This window comes from Labeo rohita, chromosome 3 (assembly GCF_022985175.1).
Source record: "Labeo rohita strain BAU-BD-2019 chromosome 3, IGBB_LRoh.1.0, whole genome shotgun sequence".
NCBI lineage: Eukaryota > Metazoa > Chordata > Actinopteri > Cypriniformes > Cyprinidae > Labeo > Labeo rohita.
Window position 1 is genome coordinate 25,457,675 of NC_066871.1, and position 13,305 is coordinate 25,470,979.

The 13,305-nt window shown below is 36.2% G+C and overlaps 1 protein-coding gene across 1 annotated transcript; it reads left to right on the forward strand.

Moving 5' to 3' along the window:
- Nucleotides 1–4,935: 4,935 nt before the first annotated feature.
- Nucleotides 4,936–12,585, forward strand: kctd13 (potassium channel tetramerization domain containing 13). Its single transcript, XM_051106541.1, is given in 8 exon segments — nucleotides 4,936–5,118; nucleotides 6,743–6,916; nucleotides 6,918–7,020; nucleotides 8,492–8,661; nucleotides 8,782–8,868; nucleotides 10,667–10,719; nucleotides 11,087–11,282; nucleotides 11,363–12,585. Coding segments are annotated over 7 exon segments (999 nt in total). The 5' UTR covers nucleotides 4,936–5,118; nucleotides 6,743–6,778; the 3' UTR covers nucleotides 11,615–12,585.
- Nucleotides 12,586–13,305: the final 720 nt, after the last annotated feature.

Genomic DNA, 13,305 nt, shown 5'->3' on the forward strand with positions numbered 1-13,305 from the left:
CAATAGTGCATATTTTTCTAGGTTAACATTAGATTGAGCGGCCATGTAAACTTGCTACTACATACATTAGTGTTGGGTTCGAGTCCACCTAAGTCGAGTCCGAGTCTTTAACCAATCGAGTCCGAGACGAGTCCGAGTCCAAAATGGACCGAGTCAGACTCAAGTCCGAGTCCCAAAGGGCCGAGTCCGAGTCGAGTCCAAGGAAACACTACTGTTTGTTAGTATCTTAACATTGTTTTAACCCAGGGGGTGTCCTACAGATTTTAGCTCCAGCCCCAATTAAACACACCTGAACCAGCTAATCAAGCTTATACTAGGCATACTAGAAACCCGCTGGCAGGTGTGTTGAGGCAAGCTGAAGCTAAACCAAGGACCAGGACCGAGTTTGGGCACCCCTGTTTTTAACCTTTACAAATAGAAAAACGCAACGTCAGTTGAAATGTAAAAAAAAGCAAACCTCTAGTGGATCTTGCCATTTTGATTTTTGATTTCACAACATCTCATAATTAGTGTCCATACTCTGCTTAGCAAACTTAAAGTCATGCAACAGATGGCTGATCTATGTAATGTGATATATTTCAGAGTGAAACAGGTTTTAGAATGTGAAAAATTATAGTGCGGGACTTGACTTTATTCACTGACATAGTAAATGTATAAATTCAAAGGTGGGGGTAAAGGAGTAGGTATCTTGGTAAATGGGACCTTAAGAGCAGAAAATGCACCTCTTTTATTTCGGATTGTTGCTGTGTGTGTTTTGGGTTGTATATGATTTTTTTCTTGAATGAAAATGAGGTTGTGAGGGATAAACCTATCTTTACAATGGCCCTACCTATACTTTCCATAAGTCACAGCAAACTCACACCTGTTTTATTTTTGAATGCATTTATAGTTACATTAATTACAATAAATTACATTATATAAGAAAAAATTGATGATGGGCCATTTAATTATTAGAAAATCATGCACACCCAAGATGGTTTTGGACCCATAAAAACTGTTGCTGCAAAGATGTTAGATAATTTATTTTTCTTTCAAGCTAGAAACTGCCACCATGTTTAAATAATAATAATTTCAATACAGAAAAAACTAATCAACTAATGTAAGAAAAACATTCTCAATCTCAAGGCAAGTAAACACTCTTGAACACTCTTAAAGTATTACTTACAAGCAAAAGTATTAATACATATATTAATAAAAAATACAAATGAAATAATATTTTTTAAAATAGAATCTTTTTTTTAAATAGAATTGTAGGTTTTTTTTAAGTTTTTTTTATGTAGGTCTATATAAAGGCTATTACAGAAATAGACTACAGACATTTCATGAAGTAATAAATGTTAAAATAAAACACTGTAAAATCTTCACTGTATACATTAAAGATAATTCTTATTACAATTAATAAGTGATTCAGTCAAGAACAGTGAGTGATTTTCTCTTTTTCTTTTGTTGTTTGATTATTGTTTGACGTGGTCGGCTGCTGCAGGTTTACGCTGCTGTCGCTTTAAGATCTGACGCACATTTCAAATATTTTGGCGCATCACTATTTCTCCCAGCTGTTCAGGTTTACTTCAGACAAAACCGACTTCATTTACATGGATAGTCTCCAATACGAGCATGTGTGTAGCAATAACAGAACCTATTAGAAGCGAAACAGAACTCTGTATTCGCACACTGACTGAGAGGCGCGTTCCGTGAGCGCGCTTTGAGTGTGTGCGCACATAAACCCCTTTCATGTAGCTACTGGACAACACTTTCGTGATAATGCATTGAGTGACATTTCCGTCAACTGTCTTTGGACTCGGACGGACTCGGGATATTTTCAGAGTCCGAAAGGCTCGAATCCGAGTCAAGTCCGAGTAAAAATGCATCTGTGACAAGTCCGAGTCGCCTAAAAATTGTACTCGAGACCGGACTCGAGTCCGAGTACGCCAACTCTAACATTACCAGTCGTTAACGATCTGTCCATGCTTAACCAGCCACACCAAAGAATACAGAAGGAGAGCATAAAGAGACAGGTCGACTAGAATTAAGTTCAAAATTACAATATATCGTTTATAGTTTATTTGTATAAAAGGTATATTTGTGTATAAAGTTGGGTTTCATAGCGTTACGATTCCCGGTCCCGCCCACTCCCGCTGATATTTTTTCCTGTCCCGTCCCAATCCCGTAAGTGACTTTGTTTCCCATCCCGCGGGATTCCCGAGAAAATGTCATCCTCAAGTGTGTTTACGCATAAATACACACAATCATGTAGATAGATTTACATGTGAGTAATCACTAGAGATTGCTTTGATGTCCAACTAAAGAAAAAAGTTTCCTTTTAAAGGAATAGTTCAGACAGAAACTAATATTGTAATGTCTAAAAATGTATGACTTTATCTCTAAAGGAGAACAAAAAAGACAAGCTTTTTCAAATACTTTGGACAGTCTTTTTCATATGAGGACTGGGGCTGTCATGCATCCAAAATGATAAAGAGCGTTGTTAAAAGTATCATAAAAGTGTTCATGTGACTTGCGTGCTGTATTCCAAGTCTTTGGAAACCATATGTGACCCTGGACCACAGAACCAGTCAATTTTGATCATCTGAATAAAAAAGGAATAAATAAGCTTTCCACTGATGTATGATTTTTTATAATATGACAATATTTGTTCAAGATACAACTATTTGAAAATCTGGAATCTGAGGAATATGATCATTTTAAAATCATATAATAAGATGCTTCTCACTGGAAGCTATTTTAGTTGAACTTAAGAACTGGACAGTGTTGGGAAGGTTACTTTGGAAATGTAATAGGTTACAGATTACAAGTTACTTGATTTAAAATGTAATAAGTAGTGTAACTTTTCAATTACTTTATTAAAGTAATGTAACATTACTTTTAATTACTGTTTGATTACTTTTCTAAATTCCTAATATATTCAACTGTTCATCATTTTGAAACATTTAAACCAGGCAGAGTGAACCTTACAGTAGTGTTTAACACTGATTACTGTCAGACTTTCAAAATCCTTTATCACTTGGATTAAGATTATAAGTAAGGGATAACATACATCTTTATTTTGCCATAACTACTGGCTGAATGTACATTATCTCACTTATTACACAGCTGCTTGATAGATTATTTAGATGTTGATCTGAGTTGACATATTTGAACGCAAAGCTTCCATGAAGAAATCAGTTGCTAGCAAACAGCAAGTTCAAACTAGTCATTTTAGGGATACAGTGCAGTCATACCTCTTTTCTTACACATTTCACCACATAAACAATTAAGTAGTAGTACTAGTTTGTTAGTTATGTAATAATCCATTACAGTGTACAAAAAAAAAAAAAAAAAAAAAAAAAATGGCAGCAGCTGTATTTGTATGAAACAATAGAGCAAGTCCACGATACCAGGATGACAGAATTAAGAAATTGTCCACATAATATTGAATTAAGCTTTTTAATTCAAAAAATGCTTTTTTTTAAAAACATTTTATTAGCTAACCAAACGCAAAGCCTTCGTCAAGAAAAATTATGACTTAAGTTGCCCCAAATGAGCCTGAGCTATGTAATAATTAAATTTAAAGCACAGCCACCACAAATTCAGACTTTTTTTTTTTTTTACTTTTTTTGTTGGGGGTTATGCCTTTTATTGTGATAGGACAGTAGAGAGATGAGCTGGGAGGAGAGAGGGGAGCGGGATCGGCAAAGGACCTCGAGACGGGAATCGAACTCGGGTCACTGTGAGCGCAGTTGCGCTATGTGTCATAACAAGATCATAACGTAAATACCATCATAACAAGAACTAGTTTAATAGCTATGATACTGGGTTTGAAATCAAATATTTGCATAGTTATGACAGAAAACACTCGTATCCAACAATGCCTTGGAAAAAACAATCTTTAAAAATAAAATTTATGCATAAACCCAAATAGGAAATAAAACAGTTATGGAATAAGCACGTGTCCTATTCTGTCTCCTAAACTCCTGAAACATTGGTGTCTCATTTTAGAGCAGTCAATGCAATTTATGAAAGAAGTAAATTAAATCTGTAAGTGGGGGTGGGTGTGTGAAAATATTTAGATGTAATCCCCATTGTAATCACTGGCATTTTTCAAAAGTAACTGTAATTTAATTACACATTTTTTTTTCTCAGTAACTGTAACTAATTACAATTACATTTATTTTGTAATTAAATTACGTAATTCAGTTACATGTAACTAGCTACTCCCCAACACTGGAACTGCAGCAGTTCAATATGCAAATGAAGCATTCAGACCAAATTTATTCACTGGATCAACTGATTTACTCAAAGATTTGACTCAAAACTTAAAAGAACAATTTTGTTCACAAATTGGACATTGTTACTTCTTTCGTGAATTCTTGTAAACACACCAAAGAGAGCTAGGCCTAATTTTTAGTCAATAACCAAATGAAATCTTGATCTTACACAACGCTTCTTTATGACTTTAGAATATATATAAGCAGCTTTAATGCTGCTTTTTGTAATTTGGGTGCTTGACGACTCCAGCCCTCACATGAATGAAAACAAGTATATTTTTAGAAACTCTCCTTCCAGTAAAAAAATGATACAGGCTCGGAATGAAGAGTCAGTGAAGTCAGTAAAATATTCGAGTAAAATAAACAATTCCTTAAAAATGTCAGCCTCAAAATGCGCATAAATACACACACACATAGATAGATTTACATGTGAGCGTATACACAATCAAACGGCACACTAATTTATCTATTTCACGTTCCCAAGAGCGGAAAATGTTTTATTTTTTTTATTGAAATTTTGTGTGACAGAAGACGACGCTAACCCAATAAAACCGCCCTTTACGCTGAATTTAGACACAGCTCGTCTACTCCTCACGTATTCTGTTACGGGGGCGGGACTAACTCTCTAGACTGACATTGATGTGGACCAATCAATCAACGAGAGCCACTCCTCGCGAGGGGAAGCAGCCATTGTCAACCCACAACAAGCAAGAAAGAGGAAGAAGACAGCCGTGCTGTAAGACAACAGAGGAAATTATGATTTGGTGATAAATCATGGCAGGCTTAGTGTTATAGATGTAACAGTCCTTCGCGAATACTTTATATTTTGTGCGCCTTATCTCGGGGACCCAGCTCGGTGAGTGTTTGCTCGTTGACAGCCGCACTAATGTTATCAAGAGCTAGCTCAGGCGCTAATAAGCTTATCAATATAAAACACAGACATCATATTCACTAGACACGCTATGTAGATGTGTTTCCCTTTAAGCGTCAGTTGTCAAGTTATTAAATGACCAGTGAATTGTGGGAAATACATTTGGTGTGGTCTAGACGAGGATTAACGAGATCTCTCAGCTGGAGTTAAGATCTTACGGAATGTGTTGACCTAATTCTGTCCATTTCCTGTGATATCAGTACAGAAAAACATCTGTGGCCTCCCCAGTGGAGTGGACAGATATTCACAAGCCTCAGCGTACTACTAAAGAGGAGTTATATTTCCCATGTGTTGTAGTTTTTGGGATGCCCCAGTGCGATCATGACAGATGCTGAAAGCATTGCTTTTTATTTTATATATATTACGTTTCTGGATGTTGGATGTTGTCTTTGTATTTTTAGAAATAGTTACAGTGGCTGTCACACAAGCTGTGCACAGTTTATTACATTATATAATGGTGTGATATCACCTTGGCCGCACATATCTCGGAAGGTGTCACAACATTTATTGGTTTATTTTGCTCTTGTAAAATGTTATGTACTTTGTACTTTTGTGAGTAATCACTAGAGATTGCTTTGTCCTACTGGCTAAGTTTCTTTTTAAAGGAATAGTTTAGACAGAAAGTAATATTGTAATGTCTAAAATGTATGACTTTATCTCTAAAGGAGAACAAAAAAGACAAGCTTTTTCAAATACTTTGGACAGTCTTTTTCATATGAGGACTGGGGCTGTCATGCATCCAAAATGATAAAGAGCGTTGTTAAAAGTATCATAAAAGTGTTCATGTGACTTGCGTGCTGTATTCCAAGTCTTTGGAAACCATATGTGACCCTGGACCACAAAACCAGTCAATTTTGATCATCTGAATAAAAAAGGAATAAATAAGCTTTCCACTGATGTATGATTTTTTTTATAATATGACGATATTTGGTCGAGATACAACTATTTGAAAATCTGGAATCTAAGGAATATGAACATTTTAAAATCATATAATGAGATGCTTCTCACTGGAAGCTATTTTAGTTGAACTTAAGAACTGGAGCAGTTCAATTTGCAAAGGAAGCATTCAGACCAAATTTATTAACTGGATCAACTGATTTACTCAAAGATTTGACTCAAAACTTGAAAGAACAATTTTGTTCACATATTGGACATTGTTACTTCTTTCGTGAATTCTTGTGAACGCACCAAAGAGAGCTAAGCCTGATTTTAAGTCAATAACCAAATTAAATCTTGATCTTACACAACGCTTCTTTATGACTTTAGAATATATATAAGCAGCTTTAATGCTGCTTTTTGTAATTTGGGTGCTTGACGACTCCAGTCCTCACATGAATGAAAACAAGTATATTTTTAGAAACTCTGCTTCCGGTAAAAAAAAAAAAAATGATACAGGAATGGAGAGTCAGTGAACTCAGTAAAATATTCAAGTAAAATAAACAATTCCTTAACCACTTCATTTCAGAATGACTGAATACTTCCCTTAAGATTTCACAACAACCAGACCGTAATCCTGTGTGCTCTGTATTTGTGTGCTTTATATCTTTAGGCAGCAAATAAGCAGTATTTCATTTCTACTCCCCTGATGTCTGCCGAGGCATCTGGTTCATCTGGTGGGAATGTGGTGACTGTGTCTGGTTCTGCCGCATCATCCTCCAGCCATGTTGGGGAAGAAAAGGTCGGCAGGAGCCTGGCGGGGAGCAAGTATGTGAAGCTCAACGTGGGGGGGTACGCTCCACTACACAACAGTCCAGACGCTCACCAAGGAAGATAGTCTGCTCAGGAGTATTTGTGACGGGAGCACAGAGGTCACCATAGACTCTGAGGGTAAGAACAAGCATGGTAATGTGTTGGTATTAGTGGTGTAACGATACATGTATTCGTACCGAACCGTCACGGTACAGGCATCTTGGTTTGGTGCATGAGGCCATACAGTGAATACAGGCAATTCACCCTCAATCCAGAAGGGGGCGCCCGCAGTAATGCAGCTTTGTTTTATAACCGCCAGCAGAAGAACAGCGAATGCTGTGAGTTATGCACTTGAAAACAAAGACCACTAGACAGTGACCATGTGTTGATTCTGAATGCGTCTCTTACTGACAGAGGAGTATAACGTTACTTTTAAGTCTTGTGCACTCAACTGTCTGCGAAACGGAGCTTTGTGCTCTTGTATCCTATCTCTCTCATTCGCCACAAATCCAAATATTCCATAATATTTCCATATTTGCGATGCATCCAAATGCTAAACTATTATTTATTATGTAAATTATAGACTTTGTACTTCTAACGGTGACACAGTGAGGCAGGCGCACCGATGTTTGGTTCAATGCGTTTTATTTTGATAAAGTACCAACTGCACTGTCAAGTTAGCAATGCTGGAAGCCTGGAACTGATATGTTTTGTGTTTGTGTGCGCCGGCGCGATTACTTTAATTTTCCTCATACCAGCAAAATCAACTTAAACAAAAAAACAAATAGAATGTCGCTTTGTGCCATTTGAGATTCCTTTCTGTCACAAAACTGAACTGAAACTCAGCAAATATAGGCTACGTTACATGTGCGACATGAGTTTTTTCTCCTTGTCTATTAGTTAACTCAATTAAATATATTTCAAGTACTTATTCCTTGTATGTATATATGTACTGCAGATTTTTTAGTCTATCTATGACATTAATTTGATATAATATTTAGTATTTTCACATGTAGGTGGAAAAAATTGTAATTTGTACTACTGTCTGTTTAAAATAAATGAAAAGAAACCTAGCATAGTAGATTTGTTTTTTTGTTTTTGTTTTTTTTTCTGTTGTACCGAAATCATATCGATCGGTGACCCTCGAACCGAGGTACGTACCAAACCATGACATCTGTGTATCGTTACACCCCTAGTTGGTATACACTTCCTTTCAAAAGTTCGGAGTTGGTAAGGTCTGATCTCACCATTGAAACTTAGACTAAATCCAGAAGAACTGTGGCGATGTCTCAAAGACATGTAAAGAAACCTTTTTAGAAGCTACCTGAATAACTATGCACAAGTGTATCTAGGGGAAAAGCTGTTTTAAACACAAAGGGTGGTCAAACCAAATGTTTTGATTTGCTTATTATAAGTTAATTGATTAAAAAATCTATTTATGACATTATTTTTGAAAGGATTCTCACCTTATTTACAGTGTTTTTTTTTTTGTTTTTTTTTTACACAAGTGCCTAAAAATGTTCACAGGTTTCTTCAAGCCTTATTCTAGTTAGCTGCAGAAACTAGATCAGAGATGTATATTTAAATGTGTGTTCACTTGCTCTTTAAGGCTGGGTGGTACTGGACAGATGTGGGAGACACTTTTCCTTAGTGCTGAACTTCCTGCGGGACGGGACGGTTCCTTTGCCAGAGAGCACACGGGAGCTTGAGGAGGTGTTGAAGGAGGCGCAATACTACAGGCTTCAGGGTCTTGTGCAGCACTGCTTGACCACATTACAGGTTAGAGGATCCACTGTGCTGTGTTTCTGTGTCAATAGCATGTGTCTATAGAGAAGTTGAATGTTTCTTTGCGCCAAGTTTGTCTGTCAGTTACTAATGGCTTGTTTGATGTTGATGCAGAAACGCAGGGATGTCTGCAGGGGATGTCACATTCCTATGATCACTTCAGCCAAAGAGGAACAGAGGATGATAGCCACCTGTAGGAAGGTGAGATATCAAAGGGGAATATTTGCTTCCCCCTTAGACCAAAACAACAAGAAAAAATAGATCTATTTAGGTTGCAATACACAACTTTGCCCAGATTTTTGCCCTGATGCACAGTCTGGAGGAGTCAGCGCTTGTTGCCAGAAGTCAGAGCCAGTTTGCAGATATTGGTCAGTTGTGAAAGTCGTGTAGTGTACAATAGGAACTGACTTGACTTTTTTTTTTTTTTTAATTCAAATTATGATTCCATCTAATCACATTTGATATTTTGAGCTGATTTTAGAATGTATTTTGTTGTCGTTTTTTCATGCATCTCTCAAGCAATGTGGCACAAATGTCTGTGGCTGTGTTTACACTGGCACAAAAAATAATTTGTTTTGCTCACATCTGACACAGATTGGAATTTTCTGTGTAAACACAAAAATTCGCACAAGATCTTTTTTTTTCATTCTATCTGAACCCTTTCCAAATATGGTTTTAAATCAGATACTAGGGATGTTCATTTCGGTTATTTTTCCTAACCGACACATCGTTCGTTAACCGACAAGATTATTTTAAATTAGAATTTAATTATTTTAGAAAGGATAAGTGTCTGGACCCATTAAAAATACCAAAATTAGTTTTCCAGGGATTAATTTTACATGCACAAAAAGCAGCAACAACAGAACATGAGGGTTCACAACATGAGGACAAATCACATCACGCACCTGCAGCGCTTCTGTATGTGAACGGAGAAAAACATAATAAAGCTAGGCTAGCCTATATATAATGAATGAATAGGCCTATACAATACATTTTTTACTTAATTAACAAAATGAGAGAAAAAATTGTGCAACAAGTAGCTAGTATGCAGAGTTTTGGTTTATTTTTGCGCTGCGCGAAAGGGAGACGGCTGAAAACGGTATCCTGTTTTTCTTTATTTTTACAAAAGCACAAAGATTTGTTTATATTGTGAATGTACACAAATAAAAGCAAACCGTTTACAGTTTCGATTATCTGTATGACTAGAAGGAGTCGTTTCCACAGTTAGAAGGAAAAATTTATATACTTTTTAACCTCAAATGCTCATCTTGTCTAGCTCTGCGTGAACTCTGTGTATTTTGGTTCAAGATAGTTAGGGTAGGTTGCAAAACTCCTATCTCATTTTCTCCGCCAACTTCAAAATCGTCCTAAAAATTGAAATTGTTTTGGAAAATAACCGATTGTTTCACTTCTTCATTGGCTGGGATCATTTAGAGCCCTTTGAAGCTGCACTATATGGAGAGAAATCATGAAATGTTTTCCTCAAAAAACATAATTTCTTGAAGGTTTTTTACAGAGGGATTTGCGTTTATATAATTCACCTAATTTATATACGAATTCATCCCTAAAACACGTTGAAATGTGTTTGTTTGTCTGTCAGTATGCCCTTATTTATAAAAATAGATTTGTATGCAAATGAGGACACGTTTAATTAAATAATGCACCATTTGCATATTTAAACAACATTCCAAAAAACTTTTAGTACAAAAAAATAGTCTTAATGTCCTATGATTAACCAGCTGGGAAGTATGGTGATATCTATTAGTTATTTATTTATTTATTTTTATTTTTTTTATTTTTTTCAACCTTATTCATCTGTGGTGTCTTGGTTTTAAAGTCATGTTGTGTATTCCAGCCTTTAAGGACCCAAATAGATATATATTCTGCTGCCTTATATGGGTGTATGGTATGGAACTCTGAGGAAAATGACATTGATATTAATATGACGATGAGATTCTTATGGTCTTTGTTTTATAAATAATATTTTTCCTCATTACAGCCAGTGGTGAAACTGCAGAATAACAGAGGGAACAATAAATACTCCTATACCAGGTACATTCTGAGTTTACCACCTTCCCATTTCATAAAGTATATAAGTAATAATATGACTTATTCAAATACTATTGTAAATCTAAATTAATAATTATAGTCATACACACACAAGATATGTGGCTCAATGACCTCTTGTAATTATGCCTAGTTACTATAGAAAGCAGTAAGAAAATGCTTTTGAATTTTTTTTTTTTTTTTTTTTTTTTTACATTTTCCTTTATGTCAAACAGTAGAGTATAGCACTAGCAACTCCAAAATCATGGGTTTGATTTCCAGGAAATGCATTAGTTTAAAAATGTGTGGCAAGTGTGTAAATGTCTAAGGAGAGAGGTGCTGTTTTTCAATCAAATTTACCCTGCTTCCTCAGCAACTCTGATGATAACCTTCTGAAGAACATCGAGCTCTTTGATAAGCTGGGGCTACGGTTTAATGGCAGAGTGCTGTTCATTAAAGACGTGTTGGGAGATGAGATATGCTGCTGGTCTTTTTACGGCGAGGGACGCAAGATTGCCGAAGTCTGCTGCACCTCTATTGTTTATGCCACTGAGAAAAAACAGACCAAGGTAAGGAAAAAGGAGTTGAACTCTAGTCTGTGTGTATTTAAGTTTGTTTTCTAACTTCATGTTTCCATCTGCCCACATAGGTTGAGTTCCCAGAAGCTCGTATCTTTGAGGAGACACTCAATATTTTGATCTATGAAAATGGACGAGGCTCGGGTTCGGGAGGCATGGCCCTGCTGGAGTCAGGGGGTGTTTCGTCGCCAGGTGTGGGCCAGTCGGAAGAGGAAGGGGCGGGTGTGGGGGGCGGGGATAGGCGGGTGAGGCGTATCCATGTGCGGAGGCATATTATGCATGACGAGAGGGGTCACGGACAGCAGACTGTCTACAAAGACTGAATGAGTACGGTACAAAGACACTGTACTACCAATATGCATGTGAACAATGTGAAAGATTGGTTGAGGAAAAACAACTTTGGTATATTTAATACTGCATTGAAATGGGAGGGGTGGGGGGTAATTATGGGCTAGTTTAGAAATAATACTGAAGTTGCCACAGTGTGGTACAGTTCTATTTTGTTCTGTGAAATACATTTACATAACTTTTTTTCATTTTTTGTTACATTTAATTTATTATTCAGTTAATTTATTGTCCAGAATTTTCACTTTTTCAAAATTCAATGTGAAATACGTTGTATTTTTTAAATTTGTTTGTATGGGCTGTGTGAAAGTTTATCTTTTGGTGATTAATGATAAACTGTGATGTATGCTGACTTGAGCGGTACATGGTGGAGGTGTGATGTTATCTAGGACTGGCAGATCTTCAGGAAAACTGACCAAATGTGCAAAGCTTGTTGCAGCCATAGATAGCAGGGAGTCCAGTTTTAAACATACTTTTTGTAACACAAATGGAAAAAACATAACAACTAAGTCATTTTACACATCTGTGCCTCACAATTGGTGTTCAAACATTTCATGGGAGTGTTAAACAATATTTCTAAAACTAATATTGTTTTGGTTTCTAACATGATGTAACAATACATTCTGAAACAGAAATTTAGACTTGTTAGACTTTTTGCCACATCTTCATTAAAAAAGTAAGTTTTTTTCAGGATGATTTCTAGACAAAGGTGGATCCTTTGAATCACAATAGTAGTTACCACTACGGTACAAACCCCTTCACAAAATGATGTTTTATTGACCAATGTAAGCCATAAATGTATGCACTCACTGGCCTAGACCAAAAAACACCCCTTAATTCTGCCAATTAAACTAGCGTGTGAAATGCCGTCCAGACATTGTTTTGGAATTGTAATCATCTGTATTTAATATTCCATTAACATTTTTAATAAAAATGATTTTTGGTAAAATCCTTGTTTTTTTATTTTGTCTTCAAAAATGGCAAAAATATTAAAGCCACTCAATACAAAAATCAAAAAAGGTAATTGCGACTTATCTCCCAATTCTTACTTTTTCTTAGAATTGAAATATAAACTTGCAATTGCAAATTATAAAGTCAGATTTGTAAGATTAAAAACTCGCATATAAACAAGCAATTGCGAGTATATAAAGTCAGAATTGCGATTTATAAAGTGAGAATTGGAAGATATAAACTCGCAATTGCGAGTTAGAGTGAGTTTTAAGATATAAATTTGCAGTTGCGAGTTATAAAGTCAGAATTAACATAAAAATTCTGACTTAATTTCTCAGAATTGCGAAATGTAAACTCACAATTGCCGTTTATAAAGTCGAAATATTGCGAGATATAAACTCGCAAAACGAAAAAAAGATAGAGGAAAAGTCGGTTTTAATAATCTGGCATAAGCCGCTTTCTACAGCTATGATATGATGCTCTGTCTATTAGTAGTGATGGGTCGTTCTTGAACGATTCGTTCATTTTGAACGAATCTTTAATGTGACTCGGGACGAACGAGTCGCCTCGGGGAGAGATTCGTTCAGTCGCGCATGCGCAACATCCTATTAGGTTCTGTACTGGAATTAGTTCACCTGTTTTAGAGTCGTTCGTTCACCTTATGGGGCTGTCACGTGATGAACGAACGACTCAAACCCGAAGACTCAAAAGATGAACT